General features: G+C 33.3%; 3 protein-coding genes across 3 annotated transcripts; all 3 read left to right on the forward strand.

Moving 5' to 3' along the window:
* Positions 1-1,815: 1,815 nt before the first annotated feature.
* Positions 1,816-5,430, forward strand: LOC108322207 (2-carboxy-1,4-naphthoquinone phytyltransferase, chloroplastic). The gene is made up of 11 exons (XM_017554230.2): positions 1,816-2,001; positions 2,107-2,335; positions 2,953-3,056; positions 3,510-3,581; positions 3,690-3,828; positions 3,925-4,031; positions 4,111-4,210; positions 4,293-4,331; positions 4,422-4,532; positions 4,671-4,736; positions 4,817-5,430. Exons 1-11 carry the CDS (start codon positions 1,922-1,924, stop codon positions 4,943-4,945), a joined length of 1,176 nt encoding a protein of 391 aa, XP_017409719.1. The 5' UTR covers positions 1,816-1,921; the 3' UTR covers positions 4,946-5,430.
* Positions 5,431-6,391: 961 nt separating this feature from the next.
* On the forward strand, positions 6,392-14,701 carry LOC108322203 (uncharacterized). The gene is made up of 14 exons (XM_017554224.2): positions 6,392-6,559; positions 6,801-6,877; positions 7,259-7,420; positions 7,527-7,740; positions 8,052-8,138; positions 8,221-8,360; positions 8,717-8,797; positions 9,008-9,072; positions 9,357-9,532; positions 12,858-12,988; positions 13,083-13,170; positions 13,537-13,750; positions 13,822-13,925; positions 14,125-14,701. The coding sequence occupies exons 1-14, from the start codon at positions 6,392-6,394 to the stop codon at positions 14,536-14,538; spliced, it is 2,121 nt and encodes a 706-aa protein (XP_017409713.2). The 3' UTR covers positions 14,539-14,701.
* Positions 14,702-15,089: 388 nt separating this feature from the next.
* LOC108322214 (bifunctional riboflavin biosynthesis protein RIBA 1, chloroplastic) lies at positions 15,090-20,017 on the forward strand. The gene is made up of 7 exons (XM_017554235.2): positions 15,090-15,597; positions 15,971-16,316; positions 16,412-16,633; positions 17,169-17,491; positions 17,911-18,040; positions 18,808-19,104; positions 19,457-20,017. The coding sequence occupies exons 1-7, from the start codon at positions 15,554-15,556 to the stop codon at positions 19,724-19,726; spliced, it is 1,632 nt and encodes a 543-aa protein (XP_017409724.1). The 5' UTR covers positions 15,090-15,553; the 3' UTR covers positions 19,727-20,017.
* The last annotated feature ends 3,163 nt before the right edge of the window (positions 20,018-23,180 follow it).

Here is a 23,180-nt window from a genome sequence, read left to right on the forward strand (position 1 = left end):
AAAATTGGATTACATTCCTTTCACCTTGTTTCGAGTGAATGTCTTGAAACAAAGTTGAAATCTTGAAGTAATCTCCTTTGGAGAACTTTTCCTTTAGCTCATCCCATAAATCTTTAGTATTTTCTACATAAACACTTACTGCCTTACTGCAAATTGTGGAGAAAGAGTTTTAATAAACCATCATGTTGCACCGTTCTCAACCATCAAACAAGGGGTCGTTTCTTTGATGCTTCTTGATACCTCAATCTATAAACTTGAGCTTATTCTTGGAGTGAAGAGCCCTTTTCATGTTCTTGCTCCAAGAAGAATAATTATTTTCATTTAAAATATGAGAAATAAGAGTGAGACCTGAATTTTTCCTAAGATGTAGGTCAAAGGGGCTAGAGGGGTTCAAAGATTGATCTAATTGATCCGTCACACCAAGAACTAAGAAAGACTGCCATAGTTGGTGCAACCCGGATGATCAGAAGTAGATATAGTAGAGGTAGAGGCAGAAACAGTAAACCTGCTCTGATACCATATTAGATATGGCATGCGAAGCTTGTGAAGATAGCGAGGATGTCCATGGCTCCTAGGATAGAGGGATATTGAGAAGACAAAAGGAAAGCACAGTCAAATAAGAGAAAAAGGTAAAAACTTTGTGTTTATTGTTGTGTATTATCTTTATATAAAGCAAAGAAATCCCTAATGAATGTTTCTATTCAACAATCTACAATTGACTTATCAATTCAATATATTATTCATTTTTTAGTGTGAAACTATGTTACAATTTTATTATTAAGAAGTGTCATAGAAGATGAAAAGAGAAAAATATATTTAAATTTTGATGTTAAATTATTGAATGTTATAGAAATATACAATACACATTATTAAATGCAACTATTAACAAATTTACCACGCATCACGTGGTGAAGTCGAATTTTGTTTTATTACAAGTACTTTTATTAGGACAAGCATTCCCCTCCTTATTCAAAAAAGTCATTAAATATTTTTTGTCCTAATGGCTCTTTATACTTTGGCAGCTTTTTTCTTATTGATGATCGTCAAGGAAATGATTAAAAAGAATGAAAAAAATGATCTATTTGCATTTTTTTAATTCAAAAATACATAATGCAAATGTCTTTTAAAAGAATATTTTTTATATTGAGAATGAAATATTAAAATAAATAGGTGAGGTAAATTTTTTCTTTGAAAAATGTATATTATAATTTAACATATAGAATTAGAATAGACGATTTTACAAAGGAAAACAAATTCTTAATGTTAAAAATTAGCTTAAAGCTTAGATGAAATTTATAAGAAAAAGGTCATCTTCTTAACGCATAAAATTTTAAATTAGTTGGTTTGAATAATAAATAGTGATGATATTAAATATTTCATCAAAATATTGAAATATATTTGTTCAAACTTCATCCGTACATTTTTATTAGATATTTTAATTATAAATATTTTGGTTGTTCTTTTATGACGTGGAGGACGTATTAATTTTTTTTATGACATGTTTAATCATTTAGTATTGAGAGAAAAATAAAAAATAAAAATAACAAAGTAATTAATATAAACATAAGAAAAACATATTAGACATAATATTATAATTCTTGTAAAATATAAGCTATTAGTTGTGTTAACTAAATGAGACATGACACAGTACTGTTTTGTTTTGATTAATTAATAATGTCCTGTGAGTCTTGTCATTAGAATATGGCCCCACCGTTAAGCTTAATCTTAGATGGCAGTATTCTAGTGGTCCATGTAGAGATTGTAATTTGTAAGGAGATAGGATTCTTCAATGCAAAAAGATTGAGAAAAGCGTTTTCACTTTCAGTTTCAGTTATTCATCACTTCTCTTCTGCTGCTTTTCTCAAATTCAAGTAGCTCATCACAGTATTCACTCGCCCCTCTCTCAGAGACCCTTCTGGAGATGATCATGGCAGTAACCCAAGCTTCTTCTGCTTTCAACAGACTCAATGACCACATTCTACTGCAGCGCTACTTCACAAAGTAGCTTCCTTTTTCTCTATCTGTTCATCAACAAAAATGGGAAAGTGAAAGATAGCAGGTCAATTGTTTCTGTAATGCTGTGTTGAACAGAACTTTGATTTGCAGGTGCCAGCAGAGATCAACATGTAGTGTTGTGAAAGTCTTTCATAGGAGATATGGAGGAAGGTTGCGAGTTGAACAGTATCAACATGTGTTATGTGCAAGAGGAGTGGAGTTATCCCCTTCTTTCATTGGAGACTCTGGCGATGAAACTGAGGAGGATATTGCAAAGGAAACATTGATTTGGAGAGCCATCAAGTTGCCAATTTACTCTGTTGCATTCGTTCCTCTCACTGTGAGAATCTGAACTTTTAAGTTGAACAAGAGTAGCTTCTAACAAGGTTTTTCAGTAGCATGAGTTTGAGATAGGAGTTCACACTTAGTAGTTTGAGACCACGATGATTTCAACTTAATACTACATGAATAATAACATAATCAAGTGTTATAGTTTTTTTCTTATGGATTTAAAAATGTTGAATGCGAGTCATAGGTAAATCTCTGTGCACTAGGTCATTCTGTTTTAGCAGAGTAACATCTTTCTGCTTGCCTCTGGAAGAAGGCTGATATTAGTTATTTAGACAGAAGGAAGGATATTTTGAAGCATATTAAGTTTCTAGAGAAGATTTTCCTCCAGTGGCCATCCATCCTTTTCCCATGTTAATGTTGAACCTATCTCCATAGCTTATAGTATTTGAATTAGAGATTATCATATTTCTCATTGGGAATTCATGTCATTTTAAGCAATGCCCCATCTTAAAGGCTTTGTTTTATATCATTATCTATTGAGAATTTAAGTATGAGTCTAAGTCTTATACTGATTAAATTGGTCTTTCTCTGGATTCTTTCATCATTATCCTACATGTCAAACTGAGTGAGAGAATTTCTAATTTAGTTCTTGGTTTCTATGGATAGGTAGGTAGTGCAGCAGCGTATTTGCAGACAGGGATCTTCTCAGCTAGATGTTATTTTGTTCTCCTGGCTTCCTCGGTTCTTGTTATTACCTGGCTCAATTTAAGGTAAGTTTCAATACAGACCGACGGATGGAATGAGTGAATGCGAAATAGAAGTAAATGATTGTTCAACACAACAAAATCTCCATATTTTCTTAAATATATGTAATGAAAATGGATTCTGGTAGCAAAATCATTCGAACTTTTGGAAGCCATAATTTTCAGTCAAAATGTAATATAAACTGCTAGTACCCAAATGACAGGCTAGATATCTGTTGAAAACTTGTAACAACATGGACACTAACAAGATGTCTTACGTGGTTCTTCAACCATTCATTCTATCAAGTTTAACAGGTACTAACCCATCCAAGGAAAATGATGCAATTCTATGAATTTACTACCAATTTTGGCTCCCCCTCCCACTTCATTACTCTTATGGATCATTCTTATCAAATACTTCCAATGTTCATAAAAGGAATATACTAATATTTCTTAATTTCTTATGCATGGCCATGACAGCAATGATGTTCATGATTTTGACACTGGAGTTGACAAGAACAAAAAGGAATCAGTTGTAAACCTGGTCGGTAGGTGAGTTTTTCTCAGACTTGGTTTTGGTGCTTTCTGTCTTCTTTTGCTTTTGTATTTAATACAGAGAAATAACTCAGCTTGATTATTCCTCATGTTGAATTTGGGCAGTCGTAAAGGAACCTTCATTGCTGCGTACTTGTGCCTTGCTCTTGGCTTCGCTGGGCTGACTTGGACTGCTGTTGCAGAAAAAAACATTCGTTCAATGTTGTTTCTTGTTTGTGCAATTATTTGTGGCTATATATATCAGGTATAGTATAAGTTTCTACCGACATCAGAATAGTGTTGGAAAATTATTTAGGAGTCATTAACTTTAAATTTCTCTGCTTGGCCCTATTCGTTGCAGTGTCCACCATTTCGGTTAAGCTACCAGGGGCTGGGAGAGCCCTTGTGCTTTGCAGCATTTGGTCCCTTTGCTACTAATGCTTTTTATTTACTACATGGCGGTGCAAGGTTACTTCAGCTACCTAATTAGAATGTCCCTAACTCTCTTTTTATTTTTCATGGTTTTGATTCTCAATGTTTTGGACAGTGTGATGAATCATGTCCCTTTAAGTGGAACAGTTCTTTCTGCATCAATTCTTGTTGGCATCACAACATCTCTTATCTTGTTTTGCAGTCATTTCCATCAGGTACTTTCATTTCTGTAATTGAACTCTATTTTATGGTTTTGAGTAACATTGATTAGGTGGCATGTTTTTATGAACTCCACAGGTGGAAGGAGATAAAGAGGTTGGGAAAATGTCACCATTGGTACATGCACTTCGTTTAATTTAACATTTTTCTTGTTCAAGTTAACAATGTAAATCTACCTATGTTACTTATTTTTCATTTCTCTTTCAGGTTAGACTTGGCACTGAAAAAGGTGCAGAGGTAGTGAAAGGGGCAGTTTTGATGCTTTATGTTCTTTTGGCTGCTTTTGGTCTAAGCAAGACACTTCCTCTCACTTGTATAGTATGTACTTCTAAACTTAGTCATTTTTTGCATCTCATTTATGATATTTTCCCTTCTTTACGGTTATAGTTGTTGTTTGTGTTAATTTGGACCATGCACTAATGATTGTTCTTCTGGTTATGAATATGACTGTACTAGTTCCTTTGTGCATTGACCTTGCCAATGGGAAACCTGGTCATTAGATTTGTCGAAGACAATCACAAGGCAAGTGAAAGACTGGTGCTGAGTTTTTGTTTCCCTGGTGTATTTCTTGTACATTGCTAAACGTAAGTTGTATCTTTCAGGACAAAAATAAGATTTTCATGGCTAAGTACTTCTGTGTAAGGCTGCATGCTTTGTTTGGAGTTGCTCTGGCCTTAGGCCTAGTACTGGCTAGAAAAATAACATTTACGTCATGGCCAATATTGAGTTGAAGATTGGCTTGTGGAAAGAGGAAGTAATGTGCACTATGGGGTGAAAAACCATAACATTCTGGTCACCGACACTTTCTTCTGCATATATGGCTTCGAAACAATTCTTACTTTCTTGCCCTTCTTGTGGCCAAATGAGTTTGAAGAAACTGAATGACATTGATAACAATCAAGAGTTGTGCAGAAAGCAGATGGTTCCACTACACAGCCACCTTTCAGTGTTAGCCCTTAGTTGGTTAGAATCACAACAACAGCTGCTGCTACGAATTTTTTTTTGTGAAATCAGATCACATGTAGATTCTTTAATATTTTACAACAAACTATACAGATTACAAAGAAAATTGGATTTATCATAGAGCGAAATCCTTCAAGCTTTACTAATTAATGAAATGAGATGTGTAAATAACAATAAAAATTAGTGTGTAGGCTTCTATTATTCATGATAAAGTAGGAAATATAAGAAGTTGAAAGATGTTGTATGACTAAAATATGTTTAGTTTATATTTTTTCATGGATTAAATTGTTATCGATTTACACATACAGAGACTAAAATAGTCATTTGTCCTATGACATCTAGTACAATTAAAAATACCTTACAACTTATAACATAATTATTGTGTTGTTAAAAGGTCCTAAATATTTGTTATGACGAAATTGAAATATGCAAACTTTTATTTATTTATTATTATATATATTTATTGACTTGTGATTAAAATATGAGCTACATCTCTCCTAAATTTATGTTATGTGGGAAAACAATCAGGGTCAACAATAATCACAAAGTAGGACTAGACTTTTACCCCATGAAATGATATAGACCAATCATCTTCCAAAAGGGTTCTGTTAAAGAAAACACAGACAAAAATAATTAGCAGTATTGCCACCAATTATATATAATGGGTCATCTTTGATAAATTATAGGGATGAACGATTGGTCAGTTAGAATTTAAGAGATGTTAAGATTTAAAACATGAATATTAATCATTTTGAGATATGTTTGGATTTGTCAATTGTTTTTACATTAATCCAACTTGAGTACATTCGATCATGTAATTATATTTATTATACAATATAAAAAACATGGAATAAAATAAATAAAAATAAAATCATGTTAAAATAGAGTTAAATGTCATAATTATAAAATGACATAAAATGTTATAGAATTACACAGTTTAAATGATAAAAAATTTACAAATGAGATGACACATGTGAGAAATAGCATGCTAAATGAGGTAGTGAAGAGCAAAATAGGGGTCCTCTTGACCGGTTCTCCTTCTTCTTCAACTTAGGTCCTAACATAACATTCTTTTCTCAATTTCCCATCTTCTCTGCATTGTTTTCCAAATTGGAAAAGGAGAGGAAACTATTGACATACAAAAAAATAAATAAAAAAACAAAAGGGACATGCATGCATGCATAACGTGAAACCTAAGACAGTGTAACATTAAAATGTGGGTGTTCTATATGTTCTCATTGCCCGTGGCTATTGGCATGGTCATTGTTACTTTGAGTTATTTCTCTGGGCCTGATGTACCCAGATATGTGTTCTTCACCGTTGCATACACCTGGTTCTGCTCTGTCTCCATCATCATCCTCGTCCCTGCAGACATTTGGACGGTATTTCTATGCAAATTGTCAATGCATACACATATATGTCAGTTTTCTATGGTTTTTGTTGTTTCTGTACATGAGACAAGAAATAGAGTTAAACATTGAAAAGAAAATGGCTTTCTAGTTGAGTAGTAATCAATAAAGAAATAGAATGAAGTTATAGAGTTTATTTCTTTCATTAACAGATATTTACTTTTTGGTATTTGATTCACTGCAACTTGGTCAAGTCATTTCCCTTCATTGATAGGCACTAAATAATTATGAGAGTGGAGCAATTTCCTTCTTATGGAGTTTGTCATATTGGAGTACCTTCTTACTTACATGGTAAGCTGCTTCCATATAATCTGGTCCCACTTGACTCTAATTCCTCTGAAATTTAATAGCTTTATATGATGTTTGTGTATGTTTTTCCATCAAGTCTTCTACACAAATTCAAATTCCTTTTAAGCTACCCTTTGTTTCCTTGTTAGTTATAGCATGTTAAATATACAAATAAACTCACACACATGGAGGAAAGAAGCAGTAGCAGCTATAAGACAGACATTTAGAATATTTCCATTAGTTTTGTAATTGACAACATTTTGATTTTTTTCATGAGTTATCCTAGTTGATATGAAATTGTGTGCAATATTTAGGATGTTTATGGCAGCTAGGTGAATAGAAATACACACTCATAGTTCTGTATTAAATTATTTCTCTAAACAGGGCTGTGGTTCCCACTATTCAGGGTTATGAAGATGCTGGAGACTTCACAGTGAAAGAAAGATTGAGGACCAGCTTACACGGCAACCTTGTTTTCTATCTGTCTGTCGGTTCTGTAGCACTATTTGGAGTCATCTTACTAATTTCTTTACACAAAAATTATTGGTCTGCTTCTTTCTTTTATATTTCTGTTATCTTTCATTTGTTTACTTGAATCATTGGATGTGAACACTTCTAGTTACCTGCAAATTTTATGTTACATAATTTTCAGGAGTGGCAATATTTCGGGTTTTGCCATGGCTTGCTCCAATACGTTTGGACTGGTTACCGGTGCATTTCTACTTGGGTTTGGTTTGAGTGAAATTCCAAAGGGCATTTGGTTGAATGCAGATTGGAACATTGAGCAAAAAGTTCTTTCACATAAAGTTGCAAAAATGGCAGTCAAATTAGATGATGCTCATCGTAATTTTTCAAATGCTATTGTTGTAAGCTATTCGTACCATTTGTCTACAATGAATGACCCTCTAACAATTAAATTTCCATTCTGTGTAAAGTCTTCTGAATTTGCATTCATTGTCTCTTTCCATGTAATTTTAAGTATCCTGCCCTGCAATATCAATCATTATAGATCCAATTTCAATTTGAGGACTGCAATAAACCTGTAGAAAGTTTGTCATTCTTTCCTCTTGATAAGTAACATTCAAAATAAATCTGCATTGCAATGATAAAGAGAAATGCTTTCTTTTTTATCCTTTATTCTTTGCAGATATGATTTTTCATGGTGTGCCATTGTCAGATCACACAGGCAACATCAAAGCAAATGTCCAAGCGGGATTCTTTGAGACCCTACATGAATATAATTGACAGAATGTTGCTTCAGATGGTAAAGTGTTTTTATACATGCTGCTATTTTGCTTCAAAATGTTGTACTGATATATACATGTTCAAATAACTGGTTTTTCCAGTTGAAGGAAGACCCCTCCTTCAAACCACAGGGTGGAAGACTCGGAGAAAGTGACATGGATTATGACAGAGATGAAAAATCTATGGCATCACTGAGACGTCGTCTTAAGAGAGCTCGTGAACAATACTACCGATATAGAAGGTAGCCACTGATACATAGAAGTTGGTCCAGTGTTATGCAAGACTTCTCCTCTAAGAAAATCCTTTGCCTCATTGAAATACCTTGAAACTGCATGAAATCTTGACAATTGAATGCAACACGGCTAGCAAAATATAGGTTAATGAGTTGATCTTTTGTACATGTATGTCCTCTTGTGCTGTACACAGTTTAGTTTATATGATGATGTGTTCGTTTCTGAAATGCCATTTGATACAACATACCATAATACTTCACTGAAATACTCTTATTTTCAATAGATACATATTCTCTGCATGTCCTAAGTAAATCTGTGTTATCAATATCTTACTATTATTATCTTTATTGTTATCTTTTTGCAGTGAATACACAAAATTTGTCTTAGAAGCCCTTGAGCTGGAGGATACCATAAAGAATTATGAGCGTCGTGATATTACAGGATGGTTTGTCTTAACCTACACTTTTCTCATTTTTCAGTCTCTTCATGGTCTGTTCTTTTGACAGTGAACAAATTACGCAAGTAGTAAGCAAACTTTGTGAGACATAAGGGTTCTTCTAGCCAAAAAATTTGAAAGCAATATAGGGAGAGAGAATCTGCTATTTATTGTGAGATTAAAGATATATTTAAAAGTAATTTTTTCTTCCTGTTGCAGGAAATATACTTCATGCTTTAGGCCTGAACGCATAGGCAAAGTAGGTGCATTTTTGGAAACATGTGGTACTTTCCGCTTATTAAATTTATGAGAGCTATTTCTACTCTTTTTCTGATAAATGTATGTACTGTCACCAATAGACTCACTAGTTATACTTTATGGTATTAAAACTGATCTCTTAACAATAAAATCTATGTCCCCAAATATAAAAGCTATCTAGATGTTCTACATCACAATGAAGTCATTTTGTTTTCTTTTACAAAAGTATTAGAGTTTGGATGTGCACAAAAAGTTTCTTGTTAGGTAATAAACAGAAGCATTATATCTGACTGAAATGTAAATTTTTCAGAGTTTCTATGGAAATGCATATTATGGAAACATGTTGAGAAATCATTGGCTGTTATATTGGGCGTCATGTCATTTGCAATTCTATTAGCAGAGGCTACCATACTGACCAGTGGAGTTGATTTATCCCTTTTCTCTATCCTAGTACACGCTGCTGGACAGCAAGAAGTGCTTGTGCAGGTAATTTATGACGGCTTGTTCCAACATACTTTTCTTTGAAATAAAGTAATTTTCTTAATTTCTTCTGCTGTCAATGCTATATTTTTTCCTATGATAATCAAGTTTCACTTCCATCGGATTTTGTGAGTTCGAATTATTGATATTACTTGAAAGAATTATCATAAAAGAAAGAGGTTTTTTATTTAATTAATTAATTTGAAACAGTACATCAACCTATATATATAAAGAAAACCCTAACATGTAGTAAAAATTACAAAGATATGAAGAATCATCTATTAACAATTCATCCCCTCAAGGTGATGAATGAATATCTATTACTCCTATCTATTACTTCTAGCTCGCATGTGAGATCATAAAATTATTTACTGAAAAAACCTTTGATAAATAAATTTGTTAACTAAAGTCCACATATAATTAGAATAATTCGGACGCGAATACTTTATGCATTATCTGAAACCAAAGAAAAAAAATTCAATCTATTACTCAATATCCATTTAAAATATATGTACGGGTTTTAAAAATATATATTTTATAAATTTTAAAAATATATAAATAAAATTACAAAAAAATATAAAATATAATATAAATTAAATTGAATATAAATTACATTTCAATTTTAATTAAATTAATCTAATAAAATATAAATTAAATTTTAATTAAATTTAACTTAATAAAATATAAATTTAATTTTAATTTTAATTTTTTATTATTAACGGATACTCGCGAGTATGGATATTAAACTATTTGCTATGGTGCTAATTGTTAGAAATGTAGCCCTTATATCTCAAGTCAAGATGGGTGAATTGGATTTTAAAATCTTATTAAAATCTTTGAAGATCTTTTAATCTTGAAATCAATAAACAAAAATATTTGAATCAACCAAACAAAGAAAGATGAAAGAAAGATCAAAGCACACAAAGATTTATACTAGTTCATCTTTTCTCAAGTCTACATCTAGTCTTTTCTCAACAACTTTAGGTTGGGGACAATCCACTATTCAATACTTGAGTACAATAATACAATAATGCTCTCAATTGATATCCTCACACCGCTCAAATCTGAAACAACAAATACAAGAGAGGATTTTCTTACTCTCAAACAACAAAAGAGATGATACACTCAATCTCTAACAATACAAGAGAGGAAATACTCACTCTCTAACCTGACCTACCCAACACAGGTGCTAAATCAAATATAAGGTACAAGAACCTGATTGTATAACACTCCTATAGTGCAGAATAATCAGAACAGTTGATGTCCAATGAATCTTGAATGAATTCTTGATTGCTTGATCACCAATAAAGCTTGAAATCCTCCAAGAATGCTTCTTGAGAAAACCTGTACTCAAAACTCAGAGAGAGTGTTAGTATATGCCAATGAAAATGTTAAAGAGTCAGGTCTCAAGTTTGGTTTATATAGAAAAATCAAATATTGTCACAGTTTAATTGATTATATTAATAGTGTAATCTATTATGTTTTTCTTTCTGTTTTAATTGAGGTAACTAATGTAATCGATTATAACAGAGCATTTTGCCTTGTTTTGCATTCAAAGTGTTCTAGCTTAATCTAATGGATTATATCACTAATGTAATTGATTATTTCTACTAGAAACCTATATTTTCAATCTGTTTATAATCGATTATAATAGAGCATTTTGCCATGTTTTGCATTCAAAGTGTTCTAGTTTAATCTAATGGATTATATCACTAATGTAATTGATTATTTCTACTAGAAACCTATATTTTCAATCTGTTTAGGCTTATTTAATTAATCATTTTATGATTAATACATCTAGCACTAACATGTTAATGATTTAAACACTTGTTATGCCATTTTGTTGTGCAAGGATGATTAAAATAATTTCTTAATCATTTTAAATCATTCATCATCAAAAATTAATATATGTGGAGTCTAGGCTCCTCCTATCAACACTAGTAGCTGCCAATGACCACTGCATTCAAAATTAGTTAAAAACATATTTAAAAGTCTAAAACTATAACTTATTAAATAATGATAAACTTACTAAGCTATATATAGAACAATGTAAATTTGTTTATTTCCATCCAGTATGGTATTGTTCATGTACATTTGTCTTTTTATAAAAGAGTTACCGATTGATTGCATGTGTATGAACTCATGTATCTTCATTCCTCGCTCCAAACACAAACCATGCAAGTAACTAAAGTTTATACATTAATATCATCCTCAATGCGTATAAGGTAACAAAAAAAGATTAAAAATTAACTTACAACATCCATAATTACAAATAGATATGTTTAACTCTTGCATGCTAAGATCTCATTCAAATCAGATTCATATATGCCACTAAGGCCCTGTTCTTTTGAGTGAATTTGAGAGGATGGATTTGAAGAGATTTGAGAGGATTTGAAGATAATTTTTTTTGTCGTTTATTTGAGTGAATTTGAAGGTAAATAAAAGTGAATTTGGAAATAATTTTTTTTAATTTGTCATGTCCATACAATTCTATACTAATTCTCACAAATTTTATTTCCAAATTCATTCAAATAAACGACAAAAAAAATTATCTTCAAATCCTCTCAAATCCACTCAAAAGAACAGGACCTAAGTGTTCTAAAAATAGTGACATCCCATGAAATCTCTATTGGGTTTATACTTATAGATGCACCAACCTCCCTCAATATGACCAATGGATCCTCGAGAGGAAATTTTTTTTTTAGTAGTCACTTGCGACTCTCTGCTTCATGTTGCTATAAAAAAAATATGACATTGAGATTTGTGACTATGCAAAGCCTATACAAGTGGAACGCTTGGAATACTAGAATGACACTTAAGTCAACTCTAAAAATAACCGTACCTAAGATGATAAAGAATAAATGCAAAAACAAAATTCATTGAAAAGATTAATATAAAAGAAATAAATCTTTTATTCAATAGATTAGTTTAAAACAATGCATCAATATCTGTACAAAGGGAACGCTAACCTTATAAGAATAATTATAGAGAGCTCTATAATCTTCTAAAAACTTTTAAGAAGTTCTAATAATATACTTAATATCTTATCATCAACAATATTCATTGTAGAAGGTTTATTGTTATTTACCTAAACATTTAAAAAAAAATTGTTTATTCATAAATTAAAAAATAAATTTAAAAGAAATAGTAATAAATGATTTGTGCATGAGATAATTTTGTTTAGAAAAGACAATTTTTCCTATCAGAAAGACGAAGCATTTGTAGAAGTTTCGGTTTTGCCACCTACATACAGCTTAAGTAGAGTCATGCATGAAATTAATAGTTTTCTTTGTTCATTTTCCTGATAAACGACTGCTTGAATTTTTCGCAGCTTGCTGCTTTCATCCCCTTGATGTATATGTGTATTTGTACATATTATTCCTTGTTTAAAATGGGATCGATGATGTTTTACTCACTCACTCCAAAACAAACAAGCTCAGTAAGCTTGCTTATGATATGCTCGTAAGTCGCTTTCTATAAATATTCCATTTTTTAATCATTTGTGTAAAGTTTATAATCATTCTAAATTATTTACCTTTGCATATATTTTTTTTAGGATGATTGCAAGATATGCTCCACCCATCTCCTACAACTTTCTCAATCTCATAAATATTGGAGGGAATAGAAAAACCGTCTTTGAGAAAGTACTTCTACTATTTACTGGTGCCTAATTTGTTGTTCTAAAGTCATGATCTTCTCTTCTTATCTATTGTTTCTTTAAATGATAATTGTCTAGGAATTTCATCCAAATTTGAGGGTAACAAAGGAATGGATTGGTTGAATTTATATACCTAGAGAAACTATGTATTCTAACTCTTATAAAAACAGTAGCAAGAAACTTAAGACAGTGTTTCCATCAAACAACCATAAGAATGATAACATGAAAATTTCTGCAATGATTTAACATCTAATCTGTTACTGCACATTATTCAAAATAGCTTCACCTGAGCTAATTAGATTCCTGACCTCTTCTCTAGTGTTGTTGAAATACTCAATTGTTTTTTGTGCAGAAAATGGGAAGAATCAATGACGCCGTTCCCTTTTTCGGGAAAGGATTCAACAAAATTTACCCCCTAATCATGGTTATATATACTTCACTAATAGCAGCAAATATTTTTGACCGGGTCATAAAGTATTGTGGGAATCTGAAAATATTTAAGTTCAATGATGATGCAGAAGATATGGATGGATTTGACCCATCTGGGGTAATACTCTTGCAGAGAGGTGAGTTCAAACCTTTTTCCTTAATTTTGGAGCAGTAACTCCATTACATCTAATTCATTACCTTTCCTCAGAACGTTCTCTACTCCAGCAAGGGCACAAAGTTGGTGAACTTGTTTTCCCTCTGGCAAGAAGTTTCAGCATAACTATGGATGTTGAGTCATCCAGCAAGGCCACGGTATGCATCGATCTAAAACCACTAGCCATGATCATTTTTCTTCTTAAAATCTTAGAATGCGGGCCAATTTTAAAACTTGCTCAAATTCTTAAGCTTATTATATCACTGAACCAAGAAAATCTGATCAGCAACAGAACAAAGATCTGTAGAAGTATTTGTGCAACTAACCATCCCTCCTTCTATTTGTTCTTCATCTCAGGATGAGAGTGACACTACCAACATTCTAGGAGAGGAAAGTGAAGACTATGAGAGGAGTAGAAAATTTGGCAACAGAAAATATGCAGCTTTGAGGACAAATCTCAACGAGGAAGTGTCTAGAAAAGATTTGACCCAAGAGGGAGTTTCTTCCTCATTTACAAGTGATGGTAATGATTCTCAGAGCACAAGTTCAGCACCATCATCATCATCATCATCATCGGTGTTAGCCTCAAGATGGGAATCAATGATGCATGGATTTAAAAGTTTGAGATCTAACATTGACTCCAAGATATTTATCCCTATATCTAATGCTCCCGAGTCAATTCTAAACTCAAAATCTTCATCTGATTCCCTTGATGAGATATTTGAGAGATTGAAACATCCTCCTCCTGAATACAGGGATTCTCATGACTGAAATGATCATGCTGGACTTCAGGGAATTGCCATTTGCAAGATAAAATCTGTATCTCTTATATAGGGACAATTAGTAAGCAATGTTTCTCCTCTGATGGAAATGTGCCCAGATGATACTCTTAGCATGTAACAGTAACTCTTCATAACATCACATTTTTCACGAATTATCTGTCTCAATTTTTTACTTTGGAATAGTATGAAATTTTAGGCTATTAACATTTTAATGGTGATGAAATTAATAAAGATTTTTTCTTATTTCATATGGGTTAAATATTATTAATACAAGTATGGAGGAAGTGTCTACAGTTTCAAATAAAAGAGCATGGTGTAAAATAATTAATCTGTCCATTCATTGAAATTAATGCTCTCTTTTCCTTACCACAGGTTTTCCACGCACCATCCACAAATTCCATTGGTATTTGTTAGAATTGCGGAATCCAATTTACAAGAATGAAGATTAAATAAATAATTTTAGTTTTGAGAATAAATTTATGGCGACTAAAAAAGCATAAATAGGAAGAAAAACCGAAAATATTCACTCATGTAATTATGGTGGTCCATCGTTACAGTTACAGTGGCCACTCCACGTTTATGTATGTTCATAGAGGTAGGTAAACCGGTTCGGATCGGGTACCGTTTGCGGATCCATTTTTAAGACCTGCCGCCTTCAGCGCCAAGAGGCAGAGACGTCGCCGCTGCAGACTCCGTTGCCGGTGCAAACACGCGGTGGCGCCTCAGCGAAGAAGATCAACTGTTTGAAAAAAAATATTTTACCTATTATTATTTGAACCCGTGAAGCGCTACTATCTGACAGCTTTGGCTAGAAAAACATCCTTTTATTTCGTGGGTTGGGACTTATCCGTCAGTTTAAAAGCGGACCTTAAACGGGTCGGATCGTCCGCATAACCAGACTTTGTACTGATGAATTGACGAAAGAGAAAAGGTAAGGAGGGTGTGATTATTTGGCATATTCGAATTACGCAAGCAAAGAAGTTCGCTAAAACCCTTCAACGCAAATGGCTTCTTCTATCAGTCTCTCCACTCCTTTCTACCGCCCTAGGTTTGTTTCCATCTCCCCATTTCAACACTTCATACACCATTTCCCCTCTTTTTTTATTGAAAAAAAATTTACTTTACGAATGTTTGGTTCTCGTTTGGTTTAGTTTAGCCCGTGTTGGTGATTATTTGGTGTTTCAGTATAACTCTAGTTTAGCATATCACTTGAAACGAAATTAAGATTGGCATAATTTTCAGTTCTGAATTTTGGATGGTCATTCTGTGAATTTATTTGAGGATATTAGTGTGAATTCAATCAAACATGTTTAATTTCTGGAGCTGCGGGTTTATATGCACATGATGTGTCTGTGATAGCACATTTTGGATGTCAAAATTGCTAATTGTATACCTTTTGGCTGCTTTCCTGTTGGATGTAGCGTATGCAAACAATTGAAATTGTTTACTGGGTTGCACAAGTTCTCTCTCAATGGACATGGGTCGGATTTGGCCTTTGTCCAACTCAACTCCAGTGTCTCCAGTGCTACTTGTAGAATTAAAGCTACATTGACCTCTGGACAAGGAGTCTTGGGATCTTATCCCAAAAGCAATGGTGTGGGAACTGAGGGGCAACGTGATGTTGTGGCATTTGGAACTCCGGGAATTGACACAGCAGTGCCAGCAGGCAGTGGTTTTTCTGATGATGATGACGAGTATGACTTCGACACTCCAACAGAAGGTTTTGCTTCCATTCCGGAGGCCATTGAAGACGTTAGGAATGGAAAGGTTCTTGCTTTCTCTGTTTATGGGATCTGTCTTTTTCTGTTTAGTGAAGGGGAAAGGTTTTGGTTTTGCATTTATGAACTAAGTTTGTGCTTCAGATGGTTTTGGTTGTAGATGACGAAGATAGGGAAAATGAAGGAGACGTGATAATGGCTGCGGAGTTGGTTACACCTGAGGCCATGGCTTTTTTTGTGAAGCATGGAACTGGAATAGTTTGTATAAGCATGACGGAGGAAGATTTGGAGAGATTGGAACTTCCTTTGATGGTAAACAGTCAGTATAATGATGAGAAACTTCGCACAGCGTTCACTGTAACAGTGGTATGTACAATTTGGTGCATGCATTCTACGTATGTAGTTGTTCTGTGTCTCTATGATGAGGCTCCTCCTTTGTTAATGTTAGCTAGAAGCGTTACACTTCATTGCCTACCGAGATACTCAAGGTAGTTAACTTTAGAGAATGATTTGTCTTATTTGAAGCTGTCCTTGGATATGCCATATAGCTGGTTAGGAATTCAGTGCAACTTTATTACATTTAGTATCGTGTATCTCCAAATATTTGCAGATCATTTCATCATTTAACAGACTGCATCATGTTAACAAAGCTTATTGAAATTAAATTCATGTTTGCTTCCCCATTAAAAACACTCGTGATATTGAAATATTTTCACGTCCAAATGAATCAAAATCCTTAAAGTACAAAGTGAAGCAACTAAGCTGGTGCATTTCAAATTGTTTGGAACATGCATCCTAAGATGCAGTTAATCATACAATGTTATGGAATTGTATTTTGGTACCATTAAGGAAATTATTAATGTATCTTTCTATACTTTAACGCTTTACCTTGTACTTGCAGGATGCTAAACATGGTACTACCACAGGGGTGTCAGCTCGTGATAGGGCTACGACAGTCTTGGCCCTTGCATCCAAAGATTCCAAACCACGTGATTTCAACCGCCCAGGCCATATTTTCCCACTAATGTACAGGGAGGGTGGTGTGCTGAAGAGAGCTGGACATACAGAAGCTTCAGTTGATCTTGCCATACTAGCTGGTCTGAATCCTGCAGCAGTTCTGTGTGAGATTGTGGATGATGATGGTTCAATGGCTAGATTACCTAAGCTTCGCCAGTTTGCAGAGCGTGAAAATTTAAAAATTGTATCTATTGCTGACTTGATAAGGTATGTGTCTATATTTCATGAAACATTCACTGTATGCATGAAACATTCATGTTTTTAAGTGATTTTCGGCTACTGAAGATATTATAATTTAAAATACCAAAAGTTATCTTTCTGTTATACTTTTGACATGATTGCTTATGAAGTATATTTTATTTAAATATTTATTTACAATCGAATTTTTCAAATAAAATTATACTAACAGAAATTCTATTTTATTTTCATTCCATATATGTCCCAGAATTAGAGTGCTAGTGAAAAAAAAAAAAAGAGAATCTGGATAAACCCTTAAAATTTTCTCAATGCTTGTTTGATTTTGTGCTTTTATTTCTTTTTTTCCTTACACGAGTCTCTTTTCCCTGGGTTTTACTTCCTGAAGATTTTCTTTGAATACTCGAGAGATTGACTTATTTTTGTTGCAGGTATAGAAGGAAGAGAGATAAACTGATAGAGCCTGCTGGTTCTGCAGTAATACCAACAATGTGGGGGCCATTTACAGCTAACTGCTATAGGTCGCTTTTAGATGGCATTGAGCATATTACAATGGTTAAGGTGAGCAATGCTTGTGTTTATGTTGGACCATTATTTGTAGCAACACGTGTGAACATTGTCGATAGTTGGACTGAATATTTTAAATAAATAACAACGAAAAAATATGAAAATAGAAAGGATGTCAGCATCATATAACAACATGAATTAAAATCACCAGGCAGCTTCGTCTATGTTAATCATACAGCGCTGCAGTATATCCTTATTGCTATGCTTAAATCCAACCTTTTTCTTTTAGGGAAAATTGATATTTCCAAATTTCTGTCTGAAAATTAAAATGACTTACTACTCATAATAAGTTTTTTTAAGCTTATTTCAATAAGTGTCTTTGTGAGAAGTATAAAAGTAGACTCTTTTAGCATATAAGTTTTATGATTGAATTCATGGCATAGGCTCTCATGTGATGAAAGCTTATTAAATAAGTGATTAATTTAGTTATTTATCTTAATTATTGGGATTAAGGCCAAGCTCTCAAAGTATAGGGGTGATAATCGAGGTTATCTTTAGGAATTACAAATGTATGTAAGCATATTATTATCATTCAAACTAACATCGACGTAGTATTTTCTTTCTATGGGGATAAATTGATGTTCAGCCTTTGTTTTTTTCATTTTTGTCTTCAAGGTGTTTGCTGGTAAGTTTATGGACCTGAAGCATTTGCAAAATAGAATTTGCTCAACTTATGTTTAACTTTTTTTCCATTACAAAATTAAATTGCTTAATAGTAAACTTTTAGCCAGTCGTGGTTTTGACTGTTTATAGCTTAACAGGGTGACATTGGTGATGGGCATGATGTACTTGTGAGGGTACACTCAGAGTGTCTCACAGGAGACATATTTGGATCTGCAAGATGTGACTGTGGAAATCAGCTTTCTCTTGCAATGCAGCAGATTGAAACTGCTGGTAGAGGTGTATTGGTCTATCTTCGTGGACATGAAGGAAGGGGCATTGGTTTGGGCCACAAACTTCGTGCCTATAACCTACAGGATGATGGACGGGACACTGTAGAGGCTAATGAGGAGTTGGGATTGCCTGTTGACTCAAGGGAGTATGGAATTGGTGCACAGGTAATTATAGTAAAAATACTTAATGAATGGAATATTGAATGTTATACCCTTTGGACTCTTTTACAGTCTCACTTCTTAGTTCATGGTGATTTAGAATGGAATTTAATTCTTTGCACCGAGGATAAAAGTTGGACTTGGTTAACTAATTAGACATTAATGTAGATCTGACTTTTAGCATAGTTATCACAGAAGTCAACAAATTTACTATATATATCATTTTTGTGATTGAAATGTTAAAATTTACAATGAGATGAAAGTTCATTGGCATGCTATATCTGGTTCGAAATATAATTTCCTACGATTTATTTTTTGTATTGAGTCAAAAGGTTGGAATTTGAAATTGCATTTGCAGATTTTGAGAGACTTGGGTGTTCGTTCTATGAACCTAATGACAAATAATCCAGCAAAGTATGTGGGGCTCAAAGGTTATGGATTGACAATTTCCGGTAGGATTCCGTTGTTATCACTTATCACAAAAGAGAACAAGAAATACTTAGAGACCAAACGTGTGAAATTGGGTCACGTATATGGCTCAGAATTTAACAGCAGATTGAACTATCCAGACAGTGGCAATGGTAAAGCCGGCAGTGGTGATGATTCTAATGCTGCTCCTGGCCTATAAAACCTGCTTTTTCTGCCAGATACACAATTTTATGTCACAATCAACAAAAAGAGTGGTTTTCCATACGGTTCATGTTTTAATTTTTCTGATTCATTTGCCTGATTTTTCTTGTGGCAGGCTACAAATTAGGCTTCGTCAAACATTTGTCACTCTTAAACTTTATTAAGGGCCATGTAATGTATATCGTAGTCTCGTAGATGATATATCAGGCATTGTCTAGACAAATTTGAGGTTCACTTTCTTGCTTTCTTTTGTGTTCATGATATATATAAAGGTGTGCTCTTTTGTGTAGTTCCATTTTACATTATTGTGTGCATTTGTAGAGAGGTTGATATCTGAAAGGTAAAAATTTTATACTGAGCTTTTGTTACCCAAACCCACCTCCATTCCAAACCGTCCTCCAAACACAATGCCTTTTTCTTAAACCCTTTCTAAAAGTCTTCCATTAGTGGAATAACGTTCAAAAGATCCTGGGCCCCTCTCCTATTTTTCTTTGATTAGAATAAACAACTAAGGTAATGGGATTTACATTTAGTTTATAATATTCTGCAATGTGAAAATTAATATCAGGGTCAATATCCTTGAGTTTTGCATTTCTTGAACTTCTTGAACTTGGCCATAGACCTTCAATGATGCCTCCAAACTGTTTGATAAAATGCATCGGTTGGCCAAGAAGATGAGGCCATGATGTCGTATGGTTCAATGGACTGAGAAAATGTGGCCATGTGGTGATGTTTTGTACATTGTATTGTTTAAAGCTAATTTTCTGCTATGCATAACAAAATTGCCAAGTTTAAAGCTAATTGCAGAAAAAAAGAAAAAGAAGAGGAAACAATTCGTTCTGGGACCATTTGATTTATATTGGTTGGTTAAGACGATATGTTTTTCTTTGGAGGGTGGGGGAAAGGTTTTTCTTGTTACAGTGACAAACCTTGGCTCCACTCATTTTCAATTTGAGAAAACTAGGACTACTTAGAAGGTAAGGATTGGCGCCTTGTGTTTCTTTGCTCTGGCTATGAACACTACGCGCCTTGTGTTTCTTTGCTATGAACACTACCTATAAATGAAATTTAGATTCTGACTTGTATCATTATTCACATGTGTGATTTTGCATCTGTTTAATTTGTTGTGCTGCATGTGGTGTTGCTAGACTTCTAAGTTTATTCAAACCTAACTTTATCTTAGGCTGATGGTGAATTGGGATCCAAAAATGTATTAAAACTCTAAGAACATTTATTGAAATGCATAAAGATAGTTCACCAATAAAGAGAAAAACACATGCCAATATGAATTAATTTTAATTTAAAAACATCACTAATTATGATAATTGTTAGAATAATAGTGGTGTGAGAATTAATTTTGATTTGAAAACATCATTAATTAGGATAATTGTTAGAATAATAGTGGTCTGTGAATTGTGTATTAGTTGAGTGTGAGTGGTGTGTAAGTTGTGTATTAGTTGGATGTGAGTGTTTTCCAATCTGGTTTAGATGGTTGTATTATAGTTTCTATAAATGTAACATGAAGATCTAGGTGTATCAAGCTCTTAAAATTGTATCTTTTTTGTTTTTAGTCTCACAGTGGTTTCTATCTTGTCTTATTTATTGACACTGGTTTATGTGTTTTACTTATCTCTTAACACTAGTTATAGTTGTCTGTGATTGTCTACTTCTATTTTCAGTTGTTCATTATTTTTTGAAACTGTCTCAACATTATCAACCATTGTTCTTTATTAGTATCCAATCATTGTCTGCCATTACACTCCCTAACATCATTATGTCACTTCCATAATTGTCACTAAACTCTCTCTCTCTCTCTCTCTCTCTCTCTCTGTTCTGACTCTCAAAACATCATTTAAATAAAGTCCAGAAGCCATCCTTGTGGAAGTTACCTAGGGTTTTCATTTTCCCTTGTTGTTTTAGCATATCTTCACTTTTTTTTGTTCCCTTGATCAAAGATGGTTATTGGAAGTGTTATTTCGTTCTCTGGAAGTCCCTCCATTAGTTCCAAGGAGTTAAACGAAAAAAATTATATATTTTGGTCTACATGAGCACCGTGAGCAAGATGTAAGTCATATGTTTGCTGAAAAAACTAAACAGTGGAAACAACCATATTTCCAATTGTGTGCCTTATTGTGACAATCTATGGAACCAAGACTTCATAAGTCTCTTAGAGCTTTCAAAACATGTTACTCCTTTTGGAAGAAAGCTTAAAACATATATGCCAACAATATACAACTTCCTATGTTTCTACAAACAAGCTAGCACCTCTCAAATGACAGATCACGATATGATATTATTCATAATTGAAGCTCAATTAGTTGCGGAAGAATTAAGGATGTTCTTGGAAGTCGACTTTTTAGAGGAAATCAAGAACAAACTTGACAAATATTATATGTTGGTGATCCTTCGTGTTTTATATCCAAATTTTGATCATATCAGAGATCAACTTTTGACTAGTCATGAGGTTCCTTCAATGGAAACTTTGATCACACGCCTTCTTCATGTTTTGGTAACTCAAACTTAGGAGGCTCATGAAATAATAGAATCATTGTCATGATTGCCACATAAGGAAGAGGAGGTGTAACACTAGAGGAGGAGAACGTAAAGGTCAAGGGCGTATTAAGTGCACATGCTATAGAGGATGAGTCACACCCAAGAAAATTTTTATTCCTTACATGATTTTCCTTCCAAAATAGTCAATATCTCTAAGGTTGAAACTACTAACTCCAAGTTCACTAAGTACAAATGCCAAAAGTATATAAGGTTAAAGCCTAATAGCTTGGCATAAACATCTTAAACTTTAAGTACATCATCAACTTGCATTTCTCTATCCATGGAAGGTCAAAATTTTTGGGTAATTAACTCAGGTGTTTTTTATCGCATTTCTAGTAATACCTTTTTATTCTCAATCATTTTCTTTCAAGAAAATCTCATTTTATAACTTTTGCAAATGACTCTAAAACTTCCTCAAAGGAAGTTGGTCAAGTCTCCATGTCTCCCTCCTTAAACCTCAAGTGTGTCATTTTTGTCTTTAATTGTCCTTTTAATTTGATTTCTTTAAGCCACTTAACCAAAATGTTAAATTGTTTCATAAGCTTCGATAACAAAAATTTTGTTATATAGAAGTGTGGTTTGAGGAGACAAACTAGAGAAGGACATGAAGCTAGAGGGTCAAGTCTCCATGTCTCCCACCCTAAACCTCAAGTGTGTCATTTTTTTCTCTAATTGTCCTTTTAATTTGATTTCCTTAAGCCAGTTAATCAAAATGTTAAATTGTTTCATAACCTTCGATAACAAAACTTTTGTTATATAGAAGTGTGGTTTAGGGAGACGAACTAGAGAAGGATATGAAGTTGGAGGAATATACCCTTTTAGATCTCTTCCACATCTATCCATTTTTCTAGCTCTTAGTGCTAAAATGTTATACGATGGACTTAGTCATCCTTATTTGT

Source organism: Vigna angularis, chromosome 1 (assembly GCF_016808095.1).
Source record: "Vigna angularis cultivar LongXiaoDou No.4 chromosome 1, ASM1680809v1, whole genome shotgun sequence".
NCBI lineage: Eukaryota > Viridiplantae > Streptophyta > Magnoliopsida > Fabales > Fabaceae > Vigna > Vigna angularis.

What these genes read in the sequence shown, in the direction of transcription:
- LOC108322207 (XM_017554230.2), top strand. Translation starts at nt 1,922, where the DNA reads ATGATCATGGCAGTAACCCAAGCTTCTTCTGCTTTCAACAGACTCAAT. An exon ending in TTACTACATGGCGGTGCAAG is followed by an intron (nt 4,032 to 4,110) that starts GTTACTTCAGCT and finishes TGTTTTGGACAG; the next exon opens with TGTGATGAATCATGTCCCTT. An exon ending in CACTTCCTCTCACTTGTATA is followed by an intron (nt 4,533 to 4,670) that starts GTATGTACTTCT and finishes TGACTGTACTAG; the next exon opens with TTCCTTTGTGCATTGACCTT.
- LOC108322203 (XM_017554224.2), top strand. Translation starts at nt 6,392, where the DNA reads ATGTGGGTGTTCTATATGTTCTCATTGCCCGTGGCTATTGGCATGGTC. An exon ending in CAATACTACCGATATAGAAG is followed by an intron (nt 8,361 to 8,716) that starts GTAGCCACTGAT and finishes ATCTTTTTGCAG; the next exon opens with TGAATACACAAAATTTGTCT. An exon ending in AGCAAGAAGTGCTTGTGCAG is followed by an intron (nt 9,533 to 12,857) that starts GTAATTTATGAC and finishes AATTTTTCGCAG; the next exon opens with CTTGCTGCTTTCATCCCCTT.
- LOC108322214 (XM_017554235.2), top strand. Translation starts at nt 15,554, where the DNA reads ATGGCTTCTTCTATCAGTCTCTCCACTCCTTTCTACCGCCCTAG. An exon ending in CAGCGTTCACTGTAACAGTG is followed by an intron (nt 16,634 to 17,168) that starts GTATGTACAATT and finishes TTGTACTTGCAG; the next exon opens with GATGCTAAACATGGTACTAC. An exon ending in AGTATGGAATTGGTGCACAG is followed by an intron (nt 19,105 to 19,456) that starts GTAATTATAGTA and finishes TTGCATTTGCAG; the next exon opens with ATTTTGAGAGACTTGGGTGT.